Source organism: Bufo gargarizans, chromosome 5 (genome assembly GCF_014858855.1).
Source record: "Bufo gargarizans isolate SCDJY-AF-19 chromosome 5, ASM1485885v1, whole genome shotgun sequence".
Lineage (NCBI taxonomy): Eukaryota > Metazoa > Chordata > Amphibia > Anura > Bufonidae > Bufo > Bufo gargarizans.
In genome coordinates this window covers 192,530,382-192,556,128 of record NC_058084.1, presented here as the reverse complement: position 1 = coordinate 192,556,128, position 25,747 = coordinate 192,530,382, and the positions used below count along the sequence as shown (strand labels likewise).

At 42.6% G+C, this 25,747-nt stretch overlaps 1 protein-coding gene across 3 annotated transcripts in view; it reads left to right on the top strand.

Annotated features, from left to right (window-relative positions):
- NPHP3 (nephrocystin 3) overlaps positions 1–25,747 on the top strand; it is a 64,420-nt gene that overhangs the window by 11,616 nt on the left and 27,057 nt on the right. For 2 of the 3 annotated variants that reach the window (XM_044295832.1, XM_044295833.1), the window contains exons 2-15: positions 463–840; positions 6,058–6,183; positions 7,823–7,973; positions 10,965–11,117; positions 11,197–11,330; positions 11,412–11,572; positions 12,627–12,789; positions 13,202–13,276; positions 14,768–14,932; positions 19,387–19,490; positions 20,529–20,643; positions 23,421–23,564; positions 24,845–24,942; positions 25,451–25,553. In XM_044295832.1, the coding sequence (XP_044151767.1) occupies positions 517–840; positions 6,058–6,183; positions 7,823–7,973; positions 10,965–11,117; positions 11,197–11,330; positions 11,412–11,572; positions 12,627–12,789; positions 13,202–13,276; positions 14,768–14,932; positions 19,387–19,490; positions 20,529–20,643; positions 23,421–23,564; positions 24,845–24,942; positions 25,451–25,553 (2,016 nt within the window). In that variant the 5' untranslated portion in view covers positions 463–516. Of the gene's footprint in view, positions 1–462; positions 841–6,057; positions 6,184–7,180; positions 7,461–7,822; positions 7,974–10,964; positions 11,118–11,196; positions 11,331–11,411; positions 11,573–12,626; positions 12,790–13,201; positions 13,277–14,767; positions 14,933–19,386; positions 19,491–20,528; positions 20,644–23,420; positions 23,565–24,844; positions 24,943–25,450; positions 25,554–25,747 lie in introns of those variants that run through there. The other variant, XM_044295834.1, reaches the window with a different exon arrangement.

Below are 25,747 nucleotides of genomic sequence, written 5' to 3'. Positions count from 1 at the left end.
TATTTCACTTTTTTATTATTATTTTTTTTTTGTCCCACTATGGGACTTCAACATTACAGGGTCTGATCCCTGTTTCAGTACAGCACAATACATTGCATTGACTGTCAATGTATTACACAGTGTAATACACTGATAGTTTGCCTATGAGACCCAGCCAGCTCCCTGCACTGCCCCTGGTCCCCGCACTGCCGCTGCTGCTTCTCCCTATGCGCCGATGAAAACATCTGGTGTCGGGGGGGGGGGGGATTGTGGCAGGGGATGTCCTAATTTTAACTGTATCCGTGGCCTCAATTTTGTGGCTACAACCCGGACTGACATGATGGATTAGATGGCTTTTTCACTTCTTGTATTTCACATAATTTTTGTAATAAGTTTGTTGAAGATTTACTGTTTAGTGACATTCTTCAATCATTTCATCTGTTTTATATATTTAACAGTTTTTTTTTTATTATTGTCCTTCAGAATGCCCTGAGATGGTAAGTTAGCGGAAACCCCCAGAGATCCTGACCTGCCACAATGGGGACAGCGTCTTCCCTGGTGAGCCCTGGAGAGGTGATTGAAGATACTTATGGCGGAGGAGGGGGAGAAGCTTGTGAGATTCCTGTAGAAGTGAAGCCCAAGGCCCGTCTTCTCCGCAGTTCTTTCAGACGTGGGCCAAGGGTTATTGGAGCCAGTTTTAAATCCACTGCCTCAGTGGACCTGGAATATGCTGCAGAATATGAACGACTTAAGAAGGAGTATGAGATATTCCGGGTTAGCAAGAATAACGAGATTGCTTCCATGCAGAAGAAAGAGGTGAAACTGGATGAGGAGAATAAACGGCTGAGGGCAGAGTTACAGGTGTGTAAAGCGAATGGTTTATATGCATGTGATGGCTCTGGAATTTCAAATGCATTTATGCTGAGTTACGGCTGCTTCATATAGTGTCATTTATTTGTGGGGAAGGGGGGCAGCTTTGTGTTTACGATCCTCCATTTCAAACGTAAAATTTGACCACACATGTACACGTGGACAAAATAGTTGGTACCCTGCTGTTAAACAAAAACCCACAATGGTCACTGAAATAACTTAACTTGAAACTGAGAAAGGTAATAATTAATTAAAATCAGCTAATGAAATAAGACATAGCTTTTGAATTGTGGTTCAACAGAATAATAATAAAAATCAAACTGACCTGGACAAAAATAATGGTACCCCTAGAAAACATTTAAAATAATTTGACCATAGGGGCATGTTAAACTAAGATGTGTCCTGTAATTAGCATCACAGGTGTCTTTAAACTTGTAATCAGTCAGTCTGCCTATTTTAAAAGGTGAAAAGTAGTCACTGCTATTTGGCCACACTGAACATGGACCAAAGAAAGCTAGGGAGAGAGTTGTCTCAGAAGATTAGAAAGAAAATTATAGACAAACATGTTAAAGGTAAAGGCCATCTCCAAACTGCCTAATGTTCTTGTTACTACATTTGCACATATTATTCAGAAGTTTAAGGTCTACAGGACTGTAGCCAACCTCCCTGGACATGGCTGCAAGAGGAAAAGTGATGAAAAATTGAAGAGACTGATAATACGAATGGTAACCAAAGAGCCCAAAAACAAAGAGATTAGAGGTGAAATCCAAGGTCAAGGTACATCAGTATCAGATTACACCATCTGTCTCTGTCTTAGCCAAAGTAGACTTAATGAAAGACGACCAAGGAGGAAACCACTATTGAAAGCAAATCATAAAAATGCAAGACTGGAATTTACCAAAATGCACATTGACAAGCCACAAAGCTTTGAAAAGAATGTCCTTTGGACAGATGAGTCAAAACTGGAGCTTTTTGGCAAGTCACATCAGCTCTGTGTTCACACAAAAATGAAGTATACAAAGAAAAGAATATTGTACCTACTGTGTAACATGGAGGAGGCTCATTTGTGTTTTGGGTCTGCTTTGCTGCATCTTGCACAGGGTGTCTTGAATCTGTGCAGGGTACAATGAAATCTCAAGACTATCAAGGCATTCTAAAGCAAAATGTGCTGCCCAGTGTCAGAAAGCTTAATCTCAGTTGCAGGTCATGGATAATGACCCAAAACACACAGCTAAAAACATCCAAGAATGGCAGACAGCAAAGCACTGGGCTATTCTGAAGTGTCCTTCTATGAGCCCTGATCTAAATCCTATTGAACATCTGTGGAAGGAGCTGGGACATGCAGTCTGGAGAAGGCATCCTTCCAAACCTGAGACAGCTGGAGCGAGCAGTTTGCTCATGAAGAGTGAGCCAAAATACCTGTGGACAGGTGCAGAAGTATCATTGAGAGTTAGGCCCCATGCACACGGCCGTGTTTCACAGCCGTGTGCGGGCCGTGGAACCGCGGCCTGGATCCCGCCTGAGAGCAGGAGCGCACGGCGTCACTGGTTGCTATGACACCGTGCGCTCCCTGCTGCAGCCGCAATACAGTAATACACTGGTATGATCTATACCAGTGTATTACTGTACTGTGCCGGCAGCAGGGAGCGCACGGCGTCATAGCAAACAGTGACGCCGTGCGCTCCTGCTCTCAGGCGGGATCCAGGCCGCAGTTCCACGGCCGTGTGCATGGGGCCTTACAGAAATCACTTTATTGCAGTGATTGCCTCAAAAGGTTGTGCAACAAAATATTGCGTTAACCACTTCCAACTGGGCCATTTGCCCCTTTCCTAACCAGGCCTAATTTTGCAAAACTGACATATCTCACTTTATGTGGTAATAACTTTGGAACGCCTTTATTTATACAAGTCATTCAGAGATTGTTTTCTCGTGACACATTGTACTTCATGATAGTCATAAATTTGAGTCAAAATATTTCACCTTTATTTATGAAAAAATCCCAAATTTACCCCAAAATTTGAAAAATTCGCAATTTTCTAAATTTCAATTTCTCTGCTTTTAAAACAGAAAGTGATACCTCATAAAATATTTATTACTTAACATTCCCCATATGTCTACCTTATGTTGGCATCATTTTGGAAATGTCATTTTATTTTTTTAGGACGTTAGAAGGCTTAGAAGTTTAGAAGCAATTCTTCACATTTTTAAGAAATCTGCCAAAACCCACTTTTTAAGGACCGGTTCAGGTCTGAAGTCACTTTGTGGGGCTTACATGGTGGATACCCCCATAAATGACCCCATTGTAGAAACTACACCCCTCAAGGTATTCAAAACCGATTTTACAAACTTTGTTAACCCTTTAGGCGTTCCATAAGAATTAAAGGAAAATGGAGATCAAATTTTAAAATTTCACTTTTTTGGCAGATTTTCCATTTTAATCAATATTTTTTTTTTAACACATCGATGGTTAACAGCCAAACAAAACTCAATATATGTAGTATATATTGGAGGCATGGCGATCTCCATGCAGTCATGCACACCTGACCAGTTAGTATGCCCTGGAGGCTGGTTTTAAAGTCAGTATAAAACTGAGTCTGCTTATATAGCACCTACCAGTAGCCATTTGGCTCCAGGAGAAGTATATAGTGGGCTCAGCATGCATGTTGGTACTTGCATCCCTGGATCCGATGAAAACTGTAATGGTACCGGACAGGGTTAAAAGCAGAGTGTGCTTGGCGTGCATGCTGTACCTGCGCTCCCTGGACTTTGTGTGGCTGTCATGGCCCATAAAAGGTAGGAACTAGTGTTAGGGACCACTCATGAAGGCGACCTTGACGTGGTGAGTGGCTTATTACGCTTTGGCCAAAATGTACACCAATGCCTTATTCAACATCCAGCATAAAGGCAGGGCAGAGTGCTGGTTGCAGAGTGTGATTGCATTTTGTGTTTTTGCGTTTAAAACTCAATATTTATTACCCAGATTCTGCGGTTTACAGAAACACCCCACATGTGGTCATAAACTGCTGTATGGGCACACGGCAGGGCGCAGAAGAAAAGGAACTCCACATGGTTTTTAGATGCCATGTCCCATTTGAAGCCCCCTGATGCACCCTTACAGTAGAAACTCCCAAGAAGTGACCCCATTTTGGAAACTAGGGGATAAGGTGCCAGTTTTATTAGTACTATTTTTGGGTACATATGATTTTTTGATCATTCATTATAACACTTTATGGGGCAAGGTGACAAAAAAATTGGTTGTTTTAGCACAGTTTCTATTTATTTATTTTTACAGCGTTCACCTGAGGGGTTCAGTCAAGTGACATTTTTATAGAGCAGATTGTTACGGACGTGGCGATACCTAATATGTATACTTTTTCTCATTTATTAAAGTTTTACGCAATAATAGCATTTTTGAAACAAAAAATTATGTTTTAATGTGTCCATGTTCTGAGAGCTATAGTTTTTTTTATTTTTTGAGAGATTTTCTTATGTAGGGGCTCATTTTTTGTGGGATGAGGTGACTGTTTTATTGGTACCATTTTGTGGGACATACGCGTTTTTGATCACTTGGTGTTGCACCTTTTGTGATGTAAGGTGACAAAAATTGCTTGTTTTGACACAGTTTTATTTTTTTTATTTTTTATTTTTACGGTGTTCACCTGAGGGGTTAGCTCATGTGATATTTTTATAGAGCTGGTTTTTACGGACGCGGCAATACCTAATATGTATACTTTTTTTTATTTGTTTCACTTTAACACAATAATAGCATTTTTGAAACCAAAAAAATGATGTTTAGTGTCTCCATGTTCTAAGAGCTATATTTTTTTTTTTTTTTTGAGAGATTTTCTTATGTAGGGGCTCATTTTTTGCGGGATGAGGTGACGGTTTTATTGGTACCATTTTGTGGGACATACGCGTTTTTGATCACTTGGTGTTGCACCTTTTGTGATGTAAGGTGACAAAAATTGCTTGTTTTTATTTATTTATTTTTTTTTTTTACAGTGTTCACCCGAGGGGTTAGGTCATGTGATATTTCTATAGAGCTGGTTTTTACGGACGCAGCAAAACCAAATATGTCTATTTTATTTTATTTTTTCTATTTAAAATTTTTTTTTTTATTCCTTACTTGGGGACTTTTTTTTTTTACATGTGAAACTTTTTTTATTTGATTTTTTTCAACCCTTTTTTCACTCTCCGGTGAGCGCTGTGTATGCAGCGATCTAGAAGGCAGGGACACCTGGGCACTGTCCCTGCCTTCTCTCTGGTTTGCCCTGCTGTCACTGACAGCGGGCAACCAATCGTGCAGCTGCAGTTTCTGAACGGACGTTTTAAAACGTCCATTCAGAAATAGAGATCCACCCATAGGACGTTTATATCCTATGGGCGGACGGAAAGTGGTTAAAGTAGTTGTCCAAGTTATTTTTATTGATGAGCTTTCTGACACCCGGCACTCCTACCGATCAGCTGGGCCAGCACCATCTCAGACAGTGCCTACAGTACATCATCGCTGCTGGTCCACTTGAGGGCAGTGGATTTGCAGTGGCCCAAGAACATTTTTTCAAACGGCATACATATACTGTATAAACCACACCTCCGCTGTCAGTAACCGTGTGTGTAGATTGATGTACAGTGTCACTTATGACAACACACATAGGGGGGAATTGTCATGCGATCTGGCACATTGACCGTGAAAAACATGTCACATTCATCGTTTTGAATGCACCTAGAAGGAAGTAGAGGGGCCGGCTAATATATAACATGGAAAGTGGGTGTAGAGCTACCTGTTTTACTGGGCAGGTTGTAGTGAGAGCTTCTAGGTGTACTGGATGGGTACAAAACCAGGAGGAAGTGCCCTAAACCATAAATGCACATCTTCAGTTCAAGAACTCATGTGATACGTGCTGCACCCGACAGACCTCATGGACGAGATAGAGGCCCAACAGGTTTCTGTCTTAGAGACTGACATTTTACCAGAGAAAACACTTTGGCATATTGCCCGATTTTGTTCTTGTTTTTTTTTTATCGGATCTGCGACAGAGGCTCCATTGCAGATGTGACCCAAGCCTAAAGTTGGCACCAGTGGTATCTGGGTTTTTCGTTTCGGCAGATATAGTCATGTGCTTTCTGCATACATGCTTTTTCATTGGTGGTTTACATAGGGTGAATTAGTAGGAATACATTTCCATCTAATATGATTTTCTGTATTAGGCACTTCAGAAGACATACCAGAAGATCCTAAGAGAGAAGGAGAGTGCGGTTGAAGCCAAATACCAGGCTATGGAGAGAGCTGCTACCTTTGAACATGACAGAGATAAGGTGAAAAGACAGTTTAAGGTGAGCCACATTCTGCTGCCAGTATAGGGAGTCTGAAATGAGTGAAGTGGACCAAAATGGCAGCTGTAACACAATATAGGGCAGGTATGACATCTAGAATATGACCTAGGTATTATATCTAGAATTAAATGGGTTTCTGACCCTCAAGTTGAAGTCAGTAATTGCTAAGAATGTGTTTAACATAAAAAGGAAAGCCTCTAACCTGTTCACCAGCTCTTTGTTCCAGTGTGGAAGTGTGACATCCCTCTTGCCATCACTTGCACTGCTGCAGCAGTCATGTGTTGCTTGGGGAAATGTTACTGCAGAGTCCAATGTGTGGCTACAGTGGTTCATGTGACAGTGGGTGGGATGTCCCCACTTTTAATCGGACCTCAGATCAGACCCCCAATGTTTATCAGACCTCATATCAGACCTCCAATATTTATCAGACCTCCCAATATTAATCAGACCTCAGATCATACTCCCATTGTTACACCTGACCTTAGATCAGACATCCTAATGGTTATCAGACCTCATATCAAACCCCCAGTGATAATCAGAACTCAGATCAAACCTCCCAATGTTACTCAGACCTCCCAATGCTAATCTGACCACAAATCAGACCCCCAGTGTTAATCTGACCACAGATCAGACCCTCAATGTTAAAGGGGTTCTGCACTTTCAATTAACTGATGATCTATCCTCTGGATAGATCATCAGCTTCTGATCGGCGGGGGTCCGACACCCGGGACCCCCGCCGATCAGCTGTTTGAGAAGGCAGCGGCGCTCCAGCAGCGCCTCGGCCTTCTCACTGTTTACCGCCGGGCCGCCCGCCCACTGACGTCACGACTTGTATCAACTACAGTGGGCGCAGCTAAGCTCCGTTCAAGTGAACAGAGCTTAGCCGCGCCCACTGTAGTTGATACAAGTCGTGACGTCAGTGGGCGGGCGGCCCGGCGGTAAACAGTGAGAAGGCCGAGGCGCTGCTGGAGCGCCGCTGCCTTCTCAAACAGCTGATCGGCGGGGGTCCCGGGTGTCGGACCCCCGCCGATCAGAAGCTGATGATCTATCCAGAGGATAGATCATCAGTTAATTGAAAGTGCAGAACCCCTTTAATCAGGCCTTAGAACAGACCCCCATTATTAATCAGACCTCCGATCAGTCAGGATACAGCATTTCAGCGCCAGAAGAAGACCAGGGAGCGACGAGTAAAGCCAGCACCAGGGGCGCTATATTCACCACTCCCCTATACTAATGACCACTTTCATAATGGAAGCACACATTTTGGGTGAAAAAAAGTATGAAAAATACTGTATTTTATTTGAATCTGAGTATTTCACAAAACAATTTAACTGTAGCTGACACCTTTTATTTCTTGCTCCTACTACTTCTTTTACCAGTAAAGGACTTATCTAAAGACATTTTATGGCATACATACAGTATAATTTATATATGTATGATATGTGCAGGTCCCACCTCTGGGACCCACTCTTATCTCAAAAGTGGGGCTCCGACGTGAATGAAGAGCATGCTACACATGCGCGGTCGCCCTCTATTCACTGCTATGGACTTCCAAAAGTATAGAAGTATACAGTATATATGTATTAATATCATCTAATCCATGAAATGATTAGAACCTGACTGTAATAAGTCTTAACAGATCTTTAGAGAAACAAAAGAAAAAGAGATCCAGGATTTACTCAGAGCCAAAAGAGACCTTGAGGCCAAATTTCAAAGATTGCAAGCCCATGGAATGCAAGTGTTTGACCCTGGTGAATCGGATACTGATGACAATGACACTGAAGTGACGGGTAATTATTATTTTGGAGTTCTTTAGACTTGGCTGGTGACCTACAGTATGGATGCTTGGAGTGTGGATTTTAGCAGTGAGAACCTAGGAGTTACAATCTCTATTGATATATATATATTTTATATTGTATATAACTAAGTAAAGTCTACCTTCAGGCTGGTTTCAGATGGCTATAATGTAGATGTATTTCAGTATCCTTATTGTGGCCACATAATTCAGATTTAATTTCAGTTCATTTGAAAAAGGGGAAAATCTGGTTATTTAGCCAAATACGAATTATGGGACACATTTATTAAGACTGGCATTTTTCGATGCCGAACTTAATAATCCTCTGTGCAGTCGGTGGATGCACCAGAGTTATGTAGAGGTGCTGGCCTCTACATAACTTTGGCGTATCAGCCGCCGATTCTAAATATAAGACAGTTTTCTTGCTGTATTACATTTACACCATTTTCTAAGCTTAAACCAGGGGTAGAAAATGATGAATGATACGGGCCTGCTGCCCACACCACGCCCCGTTTTTAAACCTGGTGTAAGCGGGGAAGAAATTGTAGATTCTGCCACAACATAGCGCGCAACAGAATCTGCACCAGATATACGCAAAGAAAGTGGCGTATATCTGTTTGTAAATGACCCCCTATGTGTCCCATTACAGCTATCTGTCCACATGTAAACTAACACTCTCACTCTAGATGTGTCCCATCTACTGTTTGTACAGTGTAAAATGTGTCACTTAAAGGGAGCAAATGGTGAACTGACAGTTTTTTAAACATTTTAACTTTACAGCTATAGAGTTTGTCCGGTGTCAGCAGTAAACCAGACAACATAGGGCATCCTCCAGCATTAAAGAAGTGATCATTACTTACCAGGCAGATCTCACACCACCACTTTGTTTTTCTGGATCTGTTTGCCTGGCTACATCTAAGACCTTATGTCGACAACACTTGACCACTGCAGCCAATCACTGTCCTCTTTGGTGCACCACTGAGGCTAGCAAAGTGTTGTTAACGTGACATCACCACTGCAGCTAGGTAAACCGATCCCGGCTGGGAGAACACAGCAGTGGTGTGGGATCTGCCAGGTAACTAATGATCATGCCTTTATTGCTGGCAGATCTCCTTTGTTGTTCAATTTCCTCATGGAAGCGGAGAACCTCTTTAAAGACCAATCCTTGGGATAGGTCATCAATGTCTGATTGGTGGGGATCTGACTCCTGATGATCAGCAGTCTGAAGAGGCTGCAGCTTTCAGAAAAGTGCTGTGGCCTCTTCATTGCATATCAGTCTTAGTGCTGTACATTGTGTAGTGATTGATCTCGGTACTGCAGCTCAATCCCAATAACTCGAATGAGATTGAGCTGCAGAAATGCCATACAACCAATGGACGTGACGTCAGAAGGCAAGGATGAGACAGCATCAAGTACCACCGCCCTTTCCAACAACTGATCTGTAGGGGTGCTGAGAGTCGAACTCCTACCTATCAGATATTGATGACCTATCCTGATTATAGTGTAGAGTAAGGCCCCTGGCAGACGAGCGATACGGATTAGGTCCGGATGCATTCAGTTAAAAATGTGTGATTTTGCAAGCAAGTTCATTCAGTTTTTTTTAACAAATCTCTTTTTATTGAGAAATTTATGATAAAGAAGGACAAGCATACACTTATGTTATACAGAAAGATCAATAAGTACAGCAATCATATATAGTAATGCGGTGCCTCAGGGAACTGGGTTCCTGCATGACAAAGGCAAAGATAAGTACAGCATCAGAGGCAAATGCCTGACAACACAGGCGGCATGGAACACAATTCCTGACGTTAAGACATCGAGCAGATTCATTGGACACTGTATAACCAGACTCAGTAAAGGATAGAGTAACAACAGAAACAAGGGAGGGGGGGGGGGATGACCAAAAGCGTATTCTATTCTGAGGTAGCATAATCCTAAAGAGAATTAAAGGAGCTTTGAGTGTCTGGATACCCCAAATTAGTAATTGGGTTAAACCTTCATGTCCATCTGACTCTTTTCTGACATATGTGTTATCCACGGCTGCCATACTTTGAGGAAGGCGCTCCTGGTCTTATTTTCCCAACCGATCATCTCCTCCATACGGCATAGATACGCCATCTTCTCATACCACAACGCTATTGATGGGGGGTTCTCATCCCTCCACTTCAGGGGGATCAGGAGTTTAGCCGCAGTTATCATGTGGGTCGCTAGGCTCGTTTTTCTCGGTTTAAAACTCCCTTCTGGTAGCCAAAGTAATACTAGCGGGGCCGAAAGCTTAACCTTCTCAGGGCAAGTTCATTCAGTTTTGCCTGTGATTGCATTCCAGTTGTTCAGTTTTTATCGTGCAGGTGCAATGCGCATTGATGCGTTTTTCACGAGCGTGATAAAAAACGGAAGGTTTACAAACAACATCTCTTAGCAACCATCTGTGAAAAACGCATCGCATCTGCACTTGCTTTTCACGCAGCCCCATTCACTTCTATGGGGCCAGTGTTGCGTGAAAAACGCAGAATATAGAACATGCTGTGATTTTCAGCCAACGCACAAGTGATGCGTGAAAAACAACGCTCATGTACACAGACCCATTGAAATGAATGGGTCCGGATTCAGTGCGGGCGCAATGCGTTCGCATCACGCATTGCACCCGCGCGGAAAACTTGCTTGTGTGAAAGGGGCCTAAAAGGTGCAAAACCGCTTACAAAAGTTGCACATCTATAGCTACCGGTATAAAATTATTTATTAAGCAGACCAAGGTAAAAATGTAAAAGCATTGTATACAATACAACCATGTATTAGGACACATCCATATAATCACCAAGTCCTAAATTTGGAGAATTGTAAGCCACCAGAAAAGTGCATAAATCATAACATACAATAAACGTGGCATCAAAAATAATACAATACTCATCAAATAGAGGCAGGCATGGTGTGTAGGAAGACGCGCGTCTATTTGATGTTAACCTTTTTAACGTGTTATTATACAAAGTCCCGGGAACGCAGTGTGACTACTGGACCAGCGGAGCCTTAGGCAGCGAGCCATCCATGGGCAGTATGATGCAGCTTCAGCAGTCGTTTCGGGGCCCGGAGTTTGCTCACAGTTCTATTGATGTCGAAGGGCCATTTGCAAATGTAAACAGAGGTAAATTAACTTTACATAGAAGAAGTAATGCTTATTTAGTTAAGCACATTTGATGGCTCCATTTTTCCACACTTTGTAGATGATTGGGATGCAGCGGTGGCCAGCTTACTACAGGTCACACCTCTCTTCTCTCAGTCTTTGTGGAGCAATACTGTGCGCTGTTATCTGATAAACACGAAGGATACTCAGACTGAAGTGGACGTTTTCCTGAGGGTGAGAACACATAGAAAGTTGTAGAAAGCAGCTTTGATGAGAATGTGTTACTAGACCATAAACTACTGCTTGTTCTTGTAGGAACACTCTCCAAAGCTTCAGAGGATGTGTGAAACGTTGGGCTACTCCTTCCAGGTGGTGCATTTTCCCGAGGAATGTGAAAACTATTATGCTGCTGTGCGAAAGTGGGAAATTGAGAAAAGTTCCCTGGTGATCATATTTATGCGTTCCTCCTTCGATAGGTAAGGCGTGGAAAAATCTGAGGCTAAGAATGGCCGTGTCACTGGTCACTACCGGATTTGCATCCAGCCTACAATGGCGTATTGCTCAGCGTGCGGCAATTCACAAATAGATGTTGTGCATCAAAAACTGATATACAATGAAGTTCTTTAAAGGGGTTTTCCAAGAGTACAGTACTGGTGACCTATACTTAAGGGGGGGGGGTCTCACTCCCATTACCCCGTCAAACTGCAGGGGAAGAGGCCGTTGCGCTTTGATGAGTGATGCGGCCTCCTCACGGGTCACCAGGCACAGCTCCGTACGTTGTATAAAGGCTGTGCCTGGTATTGCAGCCCACCCCCATTCAATTGAATAGGACTAAGCTGCAAATAGGCCACGTGAGCGATGATTGTGACAATGTGCCTATAAAGAGGTCGCGGCGCCCTTCAGCAGTATACTATACAGCCTGTCCACTCTGAATCGCATTTCCATTTCATGAACCTCTTTTATAAAACATCCCTTTTTTTTCTAGCTATATCAAGTGATTGCCTTTCCAGGTCAGTTCAGTAACAGAGGTGGAGGATCCAACCAAATAACTGTTTTAATTAAGAAGTTTAATCCTTCCGTTTTTTTTTTGTTGTTGCTGGAAACAGGTGCTGGATTATTAGACTTTCTAGATTATCAAATGCAGAATTACCATTCTTTGAAGTTGTAGTAACCAGATCAAGTAGTCATAGTTCAGCTGAAAAAAATGAAATGTAGACTGGTGCTCTGGGCCAGAAATCTTTCTTCTTGGAGGTCCATGTACGTGGCCTGTATTGCCTGCAGACACGGGGCTTGACTACAGCAGTGTCCTTTAGGCCAGAGCAAATTTCAGTGTGGAATATATGAAAATTCTGCCTCTTGAACATTCCCGTACTGTGTCATTTCATTCCGTGGAGAGGACTTTTTTTTTATTAGAATTTTTGCATCGGTCTTGTAGGTCACGGTATATGAAGCTCACATCTAGTTTAGTGTTTTACCATTTGAGAACTTTCTGTTTAGTCTCAGTTCATTCATTTTAAGCCTTGTTCGCAGCGTACAATGCAGTTCTGTCTGGGAAGACTGTAAGGAAGCATTCCTGAAAAATACTGAGGGCAAGCCGAGAATTGTTTATCACAAAACGGAGGATGGCGCAGGAATCTCCGACTGCATCCAGCAGCTAATGGAGGAGGATCCGAATAAAGCAAATAAAACAAAGGTGAGAAATGTTTAAAGAGCACCTGTCAGCAGAATCAACTGGATTAGACCAGGCATACTGTCTTGTAGGGTTGACCCTGCCTCGTGAAAATTGGTTGTGGTGTTCCCAAGAAAAAAAATAAAAAAATGTCTTCATGCAAACGAGAGCTTCAGTGCACTGAGGGGAGTGGGCAGCACTGAAAAGCTAAGGTGCACTGAGTGGCTAGGAAGCCTTCAGTAGCATAAATAATAAGCGTTTTTTTCTTGGCAGTGCCGCAACCAATTTTCTGCTCCTTAATACCCTATCTATAAAAGGTGCATGTTTAGTCATATTAATGGCAGACTAGATGTGTAGTAGTTTATAGATTTCGTGGATTTGTAACTCTCTCTAAAAACTACAATTACCAGCATTTTTTACAATATGCATTTTTCAGATTATTGAGCACGATGGAGAGCCTGAAGAAGGGGCTTATAAAACCTACTGTCATCTAGAGCAAGTCATAAAACAGGTATGTAAGGTCTCATGCATGTTAAACAGTAAATAGGCATAAATGGGACAATTTGCTTGTGATCCAATCGGTATTGTGATACATTTTTAGAACTGCCTTATCTGTAATAAAGGTAATCCATGCGGACATCCCTGCCCACTATTGCTCATGTGTTAGAATTATTGGGCCTGTATGAATGAAAGGGACTTTGCCATCATACATGTGTAGGATACTGTATGTTGTAGATGGGGGTCCCACCTTTTGGACCTACACTTATTTTAACAAAAAGGCCCTTCGCCTGGAGAGGCGTCTGCCGCATCCAGGTGGTATATGAATAAAGGGGTTTTCTGTCTCCATTCACTTGTACAGCTGAATACCTTTAGTCACTTAACCCCCATAGAAGTGAATGACAAAAGTCACACATAGGCATCGCCTCATTCTTCATTCATTGTAGACATGGATGCAGTGGCTGTCTCACCAGGCAGGACATGGGGTCAAGTCTATAGAGGCAATTTCTACTTCTTGGATTTTCAACTGTCAGATATTTGTGACCTACACTGTGATGGGAACACCCCTTTAAATAAGATTGTACTGGTTAAAGGAGTTAGAAATTGTCAAATGTTTAATATACTTATTAAAATTTTGCACAGGTCGTGTGTTACACTAGGCTTTAATGTCCCTGCGGCCATGTCAACCAGTCTCTGCAGTGGATGTCACTGTAGCCAAAATATCATTGTGGTCTCTAGTGACTGCACAACAAAGATGCATGAAGTTAAGACATTATGGATAGTGTTGAGCGAACTTGTGGTTTCAAGTTCAGCATGCAAGGTTCGGGTTATCTAAGAATTCTATTATGGATTCCTCTACCATGGACCATAACTTCTGGTCCGTGGTAGCGGAATCCATAATGGTATTTGTACATAATCCGAACCCGAACCTTGTATGCCGAATTTGAAACCACAAGTTCTCTCAACACTAATTATGGACACAACATCAAGAAAGACCAGTTTACATACAGCAGGGAGTGGATAACACTTGTGTGTTATGATCAGGGTACTGAGACCTCTACTGATCTATGGAACGAAGAGGTTGCTGCACTCTCCTGAGCGCCATCCCAGCTCTCATCTGCTCTGTTTGTAGTGCTTAGTACAGACAGTGCACTTTGGCCGCATCCGTTGAGTTTAGCTCTATAATATTCAGCACGTCCTATCCAGTATAGTCAATAATTGCTTCAGATTAGCTGAGGATACTACAGCCAGCCTCTTTCAAGATTCAGCATTAGGGCTCATTCACACAGCCGTATGAATGAGTCCGCACCCGTTCTGCAATTTTATGGAACGGGTGCAGACCCATTCATTTCAATGGAACTGAACTACGGATGCGGCCCCACAAAAAATATAGAGCATGTCCTATTCTTTTCCACAATTGCGGTCGTGTGAATGGGCCCTTACTCTGGCATGTTCTTGGAATGTTTGAGATAATGTCCTGACAATTTTTTTTTTTTCATTGCAGGATTTGTTAGGTGTTGAGATCTCTGACCCTGATGCCAAAGATGATCCTGCAGTTCAAGAAGATGATGACTTTGGGGATGTTTTATGGGATGTCCATGATGAACAGGAGCAGATGGAGACTTTTCAGCATGCATCTCAGTCTACATGTGAGCTGGGGTTTGACAAAGTAAGTACAAATGGCTTAATGGGATATTACGGTCAAGTAAAGTGATCCCCTAGAGCAGGCATTCTCAAACTGCGGTCCTCCAGCTGTTGCAAAACTACAACTCCCAGCATGCCCGGACAGCCTACAGGTATCAGCCTACAGCACGGCATTGTGGGAGTTGTAGTTTTACAACAGCTGGAGGGCCGCAGTTTGAGGATGCCTGCCCTAGGGGATAACTATTAAATCAGAGGGGATTCTACTGCTGGGAGCCCCCCAGATTACAAGACTGGGATCCCATCACCACCACCCTCCAGGTGAACGAACTGGTCAGGCATGAATGTGGCTGCTCCATTAGCTTCTTTTTTAAATCATTTTTATTGCTTTTGTATTAAAGATTAATACAGAAAGAGAAGACAAAAATGAAACCGCACAAAATACAACAGTGCATAAAGAAGTCCCACAAGAATCCCTACCTCCCTCCACCCTGATCCCACCCCTCAGGGGCCATAGAACCAGTCCAAAGATATAAGAGGAAAGAAAAATATAAGATTAAATAAGAATTAGAGGTGCACAAAAAAATTCACATACGGAAGCCTGCACATTATATTACAGTAGGTCTCCCCAACCCACATGACTTATCTCCAACTATCCATACACTAACAGCCATCTCGTGACTGTCCCCTCCCTCTCCGTAAGGACACACAATTTGCTCAAATTTGCTCACAGTACCTCTCTTTAAATATACTCCGAATAATGACATTCATCCTGTTGAGATATTCCAGGAATGTTGGTGGAAGAGGTTGGATCCAGTACCTGGCTATCAACTTCCTGGCTTGGTAAAGCATCCGCTGTACCCCACGGTATAGCTGTCCGCTCATAGCCATATTAGTGAGAATACCCAACAACCATGCTTTAGGAAAAGCTGGAATAGAGATGCCAAATACTTCTCTAACACGAGAGATAACTGAATCCCAGAACCCTCTCAGTTTCTCCCATTCCCCATCATATGCAGTAGGTGTGCCCCAGCACCCCCACATCTTGGGCAATTGTCATCCACCCTCACTCCAATTCTGTGGAGAAATGCAGGAGTACGGTATACTCTGTGAAGCATACATAACCGAGACATCCCATGCTTTTCAGAAAGTGCAAGCTAAGGTATTAACGCTAAGACCTTTTCCCATTCCCCCTTGGTAATATGCCCAATGTTTGTCTCTCATTTTTGTTTAATCGACAAAGGAAAGCGGTCTTGGTAGGTCTGCGCCAAATAAGAGTAAGCGAAGGATATAAAGCTCTCTTTCACCGTGGAGCCAGATACTCCATTTAGTAGGACATCTGAGTGGCTGATATTGTTTTAAAGCATTAAAGATCGTATACCTCTTGTTGGCATCCCCCAAGCCCCGCATATTCCACACCACTACAGTAACCACTACTGCCATATCAACAGATCAGGCCATGACCTGAATATTGAAAGCAGCCCCTAATGAGTGCTACATACAATCCAATATGAAGGAGTCAAAGAATGACTAGCAAAGGCAATCCTGCTCATCACTAATAGTATGCCCCTGAGGAGGTCCCAACCCATAACAAAAAGAGAAAACCAAAGAGAACAAAACACAAACATTTTTCATGTCATGCGGAAAAGAGCGAACACCACATAGCCTAATGTAGGCATTAAAGGAACCCGCCTATACCCATAAACATAGTGCATAGTACCTCAATATTCCTGCACATGCCCAGAATAAAAGTATTGACATCCGGCATAGAAACAACTGTCACAAATCAACATGTATCCCCAGGTGCCTAGACACTATAATAGTAGGCCAATAAGAACAAGAAACAATGAAATACCAAAACTATAAAGAGCCTGCAAAACAATAGCATATTACTGTATATCATGCACAGTACTCAGATACAACCAGGCATTAATTACTGTCCATTCGTGGATTTATTGGCATCCAACCATTCAGAAGCCTGTGTTGTAGCATTCATAGTGACAAGTCGCAGTCAGGCAGGATAAAACATAGAATATGGGAGGTACAAGGCTCTCATACGCCACTTGAAACTGCACTCTTCTCTGTACGTCAGCTGAAAAATCTGTTAAGATGGAGATTTTTCCCGCCATAGGCCCCATCTCTCTTGCTTTGCGCAGAATAATGTACTTATCTGTATAATGTAATATTGGAATCAAGACTGGATGGAGGGGGGGTTTTCCTGGAGGCAGTGGCCTAGTTGGCACTCTGTGGGCCCTCTCAACATAAAAAGGGCAGTGAGAGAGTCTTTGCCAAACGTTGTTAACAACCAGGTCTCAAAAAACTCACCGCCCTCCATCTTCTCAGGAACTCCTATAACTCTCAAGTTGTTCCTGTGCAACCTGTTTTCTATAACATCCGCTTTAGCGGCCACCGCCACAAAGTTGTTGATCATTCTTTTCATATCCTGTTTCAGCAGTGGGACATGTTCCTCCAGCTCTTTCACCCTTCCCTCGACAGCACTGCAGATCATGCCTAATAAAGTTCACATCCTCCTTCACACCTCCCATAAGAGTGTTAAGGGTGGTCAAGGCCATATTACTCTGTGCCACTGCCGAAAAAAACGTCCTTAATTCTGTGAAGGGAACAGCAATAACCATAGAGGGCAGGGAGATTGCCAGGGGGAAAGTCGCCTCCAATGCAGATGACAGGCCCGATGGTTCGGTCTGGGCTTCCACCCCCGAAGGCACCATCTGATTCCCATGTGTCTGGAGCAGATTGCAATGTTGACTCCTGATCAGCCACTGAGGTAAATTTCCTGATATCGGCACCATGTTTACCATGTGGCCTAGGTGTAGCTGGGGCTCCATCTCCTCCAAGATCTTTCCTTGGCGGCTTCTCGGGAATGACGGGTCAGGGTGGTTCTCTATGGTAGAGGGGAACCTGTCACCACCAGACATCTGAGAAGCTCTGACGGACGTTCTTCAGAACTTCCTCCTTGAGGTTCCTTTTGTTTTGCTTTCGTTTTCTCATCTCGTTAGCCTCTCTCAGCTGTCATGTAGTTGCACTGATTGCATCCCTTTAAATCCCTTCCCATACTGCATCACTTTGCGGTTTGTACAACTTCCTGGAGTGTGTGCATGCTGGATGCTACTACTGAGTCTTCTACAGATAAGTTTTGTTCATTCATTTGTGTTTTCCTGTTTGCTGGATCCCAGGTGACCCTGACTCCCTCCGTATCAAGTGTTTCGAGCCGGTGGTCGTGTCCCCTCACTATTATAGGGTGTTCAGGTGTTATACAGTAGAGGAACGAGGATATGCGATCATCTACCATTGAGATTTTTGCATAGGCTGAGCAGTTAGGGAGAGAGCCAGGTCTGTTGCAGGGCTCTCCCTTTGGTTCCTTAGTTTTGGATCCAGTCAGTCGGATCCTTCATTTTGTGTCTTCTAGTTTTCTGTACACCTTCCGTGACAGAACCTCAGCACTAGCACCTGGTTTCAAAATGCGATAAAAAGTGAAAGATGTCACGGATTATGAAGTATAATCAGAGGGATCCCTTATCAGGCGCGTCCGCTCACATCCCCAGCCATGCTCTGCCCCTGCTCCATTCATTTCTAAGGAAGTTCCTGGAGATAGCCGAGTGCTTACTCAAGGCTTTATGGATGAGCTGAAAAGTTGCAACCACATGGGTGAAGTATTTTTCTTTCCACTCATTTTTTGTGAGAGTGCTGCCATTTTTCGTCTTGTATTGTCCTGGATTTGTTGCCGAATCCGTTGGTCTGCACCTATTTGGCCTGCTGTGCTGCCATAGTCGGGGACAGAATCTCTTTAACAGGAGTGCTCCTTTTTAGCAGTGGTAGTGATCTAAAAATTGATCAATCTGGGAAGAATTATTTTGCCCATGGCAGCTGAACCATCCAATGTTATACAATGTTATGCAAAATCTCTGAGGTTTTCTTTTATTATTTGTTATAAATGTCAATAATTCTGGTACAACGTGAAGTGAATAACAAGGTTGGCATCCCTTTGAGCTGTATAGGCGCTGGTTCATTTTATGCACCTTGTGACAGGTATAGTACTTAGATCACTATTAGTAGTTATTAACATTTTGGAAAGATTGACACTCAAGTCGCTTTAAAACTCAGTGCAAAGATTATAAATGGCAGGGGTGTAACTATAATTCATAGGGCCCCATAGCCAAACAAGATGGGTCCCCTTATCATCTAGTATAAGAAAATGAAAACAGCAGCATATATAGCAATAATTAAAGGTATGTATAATAGCACCACATACCACAACACCCACATTATAGAAAAAAATAACATCATATTGTTATTCCCCACAAAAAGGTCCAATGTTCTTGCACCTTATTGCCCCCCACCCCCCATAGCAAGAGCTTTGGCTGTAGTTATGCAAATGATAGATGGAAACCTTCCACTGCAGACCCGCATATTTATATAAATGTTTATTTTGCTGTATTTTCTGTCTATTGTGTTTTATTTTAGTACTATGATCGCTTGAATGATTTAGTAGCTGCTCCTGCCCCCATTCCCCCACTGCTAATATCAGGAGGACCCGGTTCTGGAAAATCTCTACTCCTTTCAAAGTGGTACGTTAGTTTCCAGGGCTTTCTGACGCATCAAACTAAAAGATATTTACTAGTGAATTTTTTGGTTTTTTTGTGTGTTCTTTTTAAAATTTGATTTAAAAAAAATCTAAAGTTTTTATAAAAAAATTCAGTTATTTGGCTATACAGTATATTTATTCAAATCTGAGTTCTGCCATTGATCTGTGTGTCTGGCATCATGGTGTGTTTAAAAAAATCAATAAAAATTGTGTGAAGGAAGTGACATAATATCGAAAACTAGAAGCTTCTTAAAGGGTACCTGTAATTTAAAAAATTAGGATTGTTGGAGGTTAGGGTGCTGAGATCCATACCGTTCGCTTAAACTAAGGTTCAGATTTTCAGCAGTTTTTTTAGGAGCAGAGCCAGTCAGAAACGAAGGGGCACAAAGCTTCTGCCCCCAGCACCTAGACCCCCGCCAATCATAATTTCTGACCTGTCGCTAGGACATGCCAAACTGACAGTTGGCCTATAAAAAAGATGTAAACCTAGAGGGCGCCCAAAGCAATGTATCATGAGACAATCCTTTTCAATAAGGTCAGGCTCACATACCCCTGGCAAACATCTAGGCTTTAAGGAGCATTTTAATAGGTTTTCCACCTATCTTTCCTAGTAGTTTCTGTGTTGTCCATAGACCACACATTTCACTAGCTGTTTAGTTGTCTTCTCATCAAAACTGATCTGCTTTGTTTGAATGGAGAAGATTTACCAGAAAAAACATATCTGAAACGTTGGACATTATAACGGCCTACTCTCACCATCAGCTGTAGGCCCAAGGAGAAAATATCCCATTAGTATGGATATAGGAAAAGCAGTCTTTTGTTATTTATGACCATAACGCAACCCTCTAGTCTCAAGCTTCCAGTCTTACATAATGTAGAACATCAGCCTCCTGTGGCCTCATGCATTGTAAGGAGGTTTTAAAGGTTTCAAAATGCTATTGTATATGACTTCTACAGAATCAGTATCGGCATTATCCTGGTCATCAGTACTGCTCCTAATGACAAGGTTTTATATGTGCAGGATCCAACTTCAGCAGAAACATTCACCAAACACTCTTATGTTGTATCATTTTGTTGGAAAACCAATGTCAACCAGCTCCGAGCCGGCTTTGATCATAAAGAGACTGACCCTGAAGGTAACGTTCCCTTTTTTATGTGCTTAGGATGTATAGCACAAAGATCACAGTTGAGTCGCTGTAAGGGTAAAGCCTGTTTTACACTGCCATTTTTAGATCCGGCAGGCTGTTCTGGCAGGGAATCTGTATTCTGTCAGTGCCAGAAGATACCACATCACCGTCATTATAATGGGGACCAGAGGAGATCTGGCCGCAACCCGGCAAGTATGTTTGCCGGGTTCTGGCCGGACCTCCGCCGCTCCCCATCATATTCATTGGGGCAGGTGGGTGTCAGGTAGCATCCGATAGTGCCGGATCCAAACATTTTCGTCAGGCTGTTCCAGCAGATGGTAAACGCTAGTGTGAAACTAGCCTAAGTTGTATATTTATCCACAGGACAGGGGATAACTATTAAATCATTGGGGGTCCTACCCGATTACCAGAATGGAGGCCTTGTGCCCCCTGCAGCTCCTCTGAGATGAACGGAGTGGCCGGTCGCACATGTCCGTTGCCGCTCTATTCATTTCTATGATCATTCCGGATATAGCCAAGTACAGCGCTCAGCTATCTCAGGAATTCCCATAGAAATGAATGGTGCGGCCATAAGCAAGCCAGGGGGGCTACAGGGTGTACGTGGCCCCTTTTTTCGTGATCTGTGGCGGTCCCAGCAGCAGTAGATCTAATAGTTATCTCCTATCCTGTGGATAGTGGATAATTTCAAACAACTGGAATACCCCTTTAAGTGGGGAAGAGAAAATCCTCCATAAAATCCACAAGTAATATACTACTGCAGATAAAGGCCTCATTCACACATCAGTGTTTTGGTCAGTGATTTCCATCAGTGATTGTGAGCCAAAACCAGGATTAGAGCCTCCACAGACATGAGGTATAAGGGCTCATTCAGACAGCCGTATACTGTCCGCAAAAATGCGGATCCGGATCAGTTCAGCATGTCTGCAGAAAAACTGATTGCTTTCCATTTTTTGGCTGACCCATAGACTTCAATGGGGCCATGTCCTGATTTTCACTGACAAGTATAGGACATGTTTCATTTGTTTTGGAATGGAAGGAAAGGGCCCTATAGAAGTGAATGGTTCAGCATCTAATCCGCAAAAAAAACAGATCTGCATTTTTGCGGACAGCATATGTCCGTCTGAATGAGCCCTAAGGGAAAGATCTGCACCTGGTCTGTGTTTAGAGCTGCACCTGGTTTTGGCTCAATCACGGATGGATATCACTGACCAAATAACTGAAGTGTGAATGAGGCCTAACTGTGGATCTGCTGCAAAACCCACAACTGCAAATCTCAAAACTATATGAAGTCCATAGTGGCAAATCTCCATGATTTGTTGCCGATCGCCATGCGGATGTGGTGCAGAAATTGCTTGCTGCAAACTGTTGAGTTGACTTAGAAAAGAACAGCATGAAAATGGCACACCAGTGAAGTGAGCACTCGGTGTTCAGTTTTGTGCAGGATCTAGAGCAGGGTGCACCACCAGCATCCCGGGAGCCGCATGCTTCTCACGATGCCATTCCTATATGGCCCTCACCATCTGGACATGGCAGTACTTGTCTGCATGTGTCAGGAGAATGGGATCCCATGTTCCTGTTTGGCACTCCACAAAAAGAGTATATGAGTTAGAGGTGGTCATCTATGGATGCGGTTCTCTCCATCGCAGTTTATGGGGGGGTTGTGAAATGCTAGACTGCATCTACAACACCCATATTCTACAACGGAAAGAACCACATACATGCATGGCCTCCTGCAAGTGCAAGCTGCGCCTATCGGACCATATTAGCACATATTTCTTATATGATATAAATGTCTCGGATAATGATGCCCCTTTACGTTTTTTTTTTATTGTGGCTCTTGGGACTGGTTCAGTATGACAATGTGGCCCTCAGAAAAGGTGGTGCCCCTGGTCTAGAGGTTGTATCTTCACAGGGTATCAGTTTTGCCCATAGTGTTTTTTTTGTGTGAACTGTTTGAATGAACTGAGATTCCAAGGTGTAGACTGATCATTTGGGGATTTAGGGCATTGCCAAAGGGATTTGTGGTAGGCACAGACCGTTGGACAATATGTACACTCTTTAAAGGTACAGTGCCTTGTGGGACTAGCTCAGCTGAATGTGTTTTACGTTTTACTTAGCGATCCATTGCTTCGTTTTGGAGAAAAAGTACTTTTAGTACTACATATCAAATAAGTAGTTAAGTGCACTGAGGGCGGGTCCAAGCCAGACCTGAATTGACAGAGCAAGGTTCCTGCATAGTCCTCTTGCCTGGCTCTATCAATCAAGAAGGAGAGGAAAAGGCTGGCAGAGGAAGCAGGGTGCACAGAGTGGCTTGGGCCTGCCCTCAGTGCACTTACCTGCTCATTTGCAGGGTAAACCAGCTTCCTGCTCTGCCAGGCAGATTACAGCGGCACTTTACTATTCGGGGAGGCAGTAAATGTACTAAGCGATGTTTACTCAAGAAAGAGCCACTAACGAGGACACAAAAGAGAGAGAAGTCTGCTAGGAAGAGAGATTTTCTGAATCTGCATTTTATTTTTTATGTGTGTTTATGCTGCATTACATTCATTTAGCTTTTTCACTTTTCACACACTCCTATATTTTAAGTAATTGGGGAGTTTTATTAAACAGTGTAAAAGAAAAACGGTCTTTGTTGCCCCTAGAAACCATTTACCGCCTAGGTTGCTATGGGCAACACAACCAGTTTTTCTTTCAGACAGTTTCATAAATCTCCCCCATTGTGTATACTATTATTGTAATGTTTATGTGATGTTTTTCTGGTGTAGCTTATGCAGCATTCCTGGTCAGTATCGTCACTTTCCATGGATCCGGGCAAGTTCTTGGAAGAATTTCCCCACTGGCTTGAGAAGCTTTCCATTCGCTATCAAGGCAACATCATCATCATAATTGACTCCATTGATCAAATAGAGGTATAGGTGAATGCCATAGTTTTACATGATTAGCGCCATCTATGGTTACAGTGGGAATTTTCAGTCGCTCGTGTTAAAGCAATTTTCCTGGACTTTGATATTGAGAAAGATAGATTTAGAAAGATTTTACTTTTGGCAACCAAATCAGATTACAGGGGTTGCAGAGTGTAAAGATATAAATGATCCTCAGGATAGGTTATCTATATCAGATTGGTGGGGGTCCAACTCCCGGAACCCCCCCCAATCAGCTGTTAGAAGGGGTCGCGGTGCTCGTGTAGGCTACTGTTTAACTGCACTCTGTCTAACTTGTGGTGGGTGGCAGTGTAATTACAACTACTCAGCCCATAAGTGAACAGGATGAACAGGTATAATTACACTCCTCCGCCACTAGATGGTGTGCAGTTAAACAGTGAAGATGACACAACACTCTCCCTCTTCAAACAGCTGACTGACAGGGGAGCCATGAGTCGGAACTCCCCGATCTGATATTGATGACCTATCCTGAGGATAGGTCATCAGTATACTAGCACAGTAAATGCCTCATTATAGGGGTCTGTTTAGGTAATAGTCTTACCATGAACCGCTGGATGTTGCCTTGGTCTCCAAGCCTTCCATATTAATTAAAGTGGGTTTTCCGATTTGCATCGACATCCTGTAAAATAATCCTTTATGAAGATAGTTGTAATTTTGTAATATATTTATTTTACCTTTATTGCTCCTAATATATACTCTGAGCTGTGGTCACCACGACCATGTCCATGCAGCTCTTTCTTATTTCCTGTGATGTTTTGTCCATGAGTGTGTTAGAGCAGCAACAGGGGCAGTAATAGGGGAGTGTCTATGTAACTAGCTGGGTGGGCGCAGCCATAAACTAGCTGGGCTTTGTTAGGGGCGGTGCTGGAGCTGTGGCAGAGAAAGAAGTGCATCATGGGTTTGGTTGGATCCAGCAACAGGAAGTGCTACATATAGGATGGAAAGAAACAAGAGGGGTTTGGTTAAATGGTGATATGGGTCAGGAGAGTCCGAATAAAAAAATAAAAACAAGGAGAAGATGTACTACACAAGTGTATCTGTTGTAAATTGTAGTAATCCTGGAAAACCCCTTTTAAGGGAGGTTTGTATAACTTCTATAATAATGAATTATTGCACCTTTTATGCACTGTGTACTTATGGAACTATTCCTATAATGACTATTTAACAGGTAATGAATGATTGTGCTGTCCTATAATACATATTAGTAAAGTATTAATCTTATAAAGCCGATTTTATATGTCTTCCAGCAATCGGAAAAGCACATGAAATGGCTAATTGATCCCTTACCAGTAAATGTTCGTGTAATTGTCTCTGTAAATGTTGAAACTTGTCCCCAAACCTGGAGGTAAGTTACTTCATAGCAGTTCTCTCCTGGTGTACTGGAAGCCTAGTTCTCGCTTCTGGAATTATAGTATCTTATCTATATTGTACAGCCTTTTTGCTAGGCCTATGCTGACTATATTGTGTCGTGTGTAAAAGACTCTGAATATTAAAAGAGAATAGCAAGCTCTGGGGACACTCCTATTTTCTGGATCAGTGGAGATAACAGGAATCCAGAAAAATTTAGAATGCAGAATAATTGTTACCAAATGTTCCAGAAGATATCACACATGTCAATACAAGTCTTTGAAGGGGGAGGGGGAGTGAGCAGCAGCATGAGTGAGATGGAACTCAAACAGAGACTAAAGAGACTATGTAAGGGTGCTAAATTTACAACCAAAACAGGTTTCACTTTCTCTGTAATGTCCTTCATGATCCTGGGACTGCTTTGGAGTGAGTAACAGAAAGTTAGGAAGCAGCTTCTCCTCTACTTTGAGATTGTTGACAGATATTATCTATGTGTTTGATTACAGATTGTGGCCAACTCTCCATCTGGATCCACTGAACCCAAAGGATGTGAAGTCTCTCATAAATGTTGAGTGCAGTGCAAAAAATATTTTGTTAACCAAAGAACAGGTATATGTTGGATGAATCCTGGGCTAACAAAGTCAGTCATCGTTGTTATATTTTGGCACTGAATTTGCGCACTATTATGGAAAGTAATCTTTTGTAACTTTTATGCGTTTGTTGTTTTTTCACATCGAAAGTGAAAGAAATGTGGATTATATATTTCAGTATTCCAGATTGCCCATCAGGTCTAAAAGTGGTGT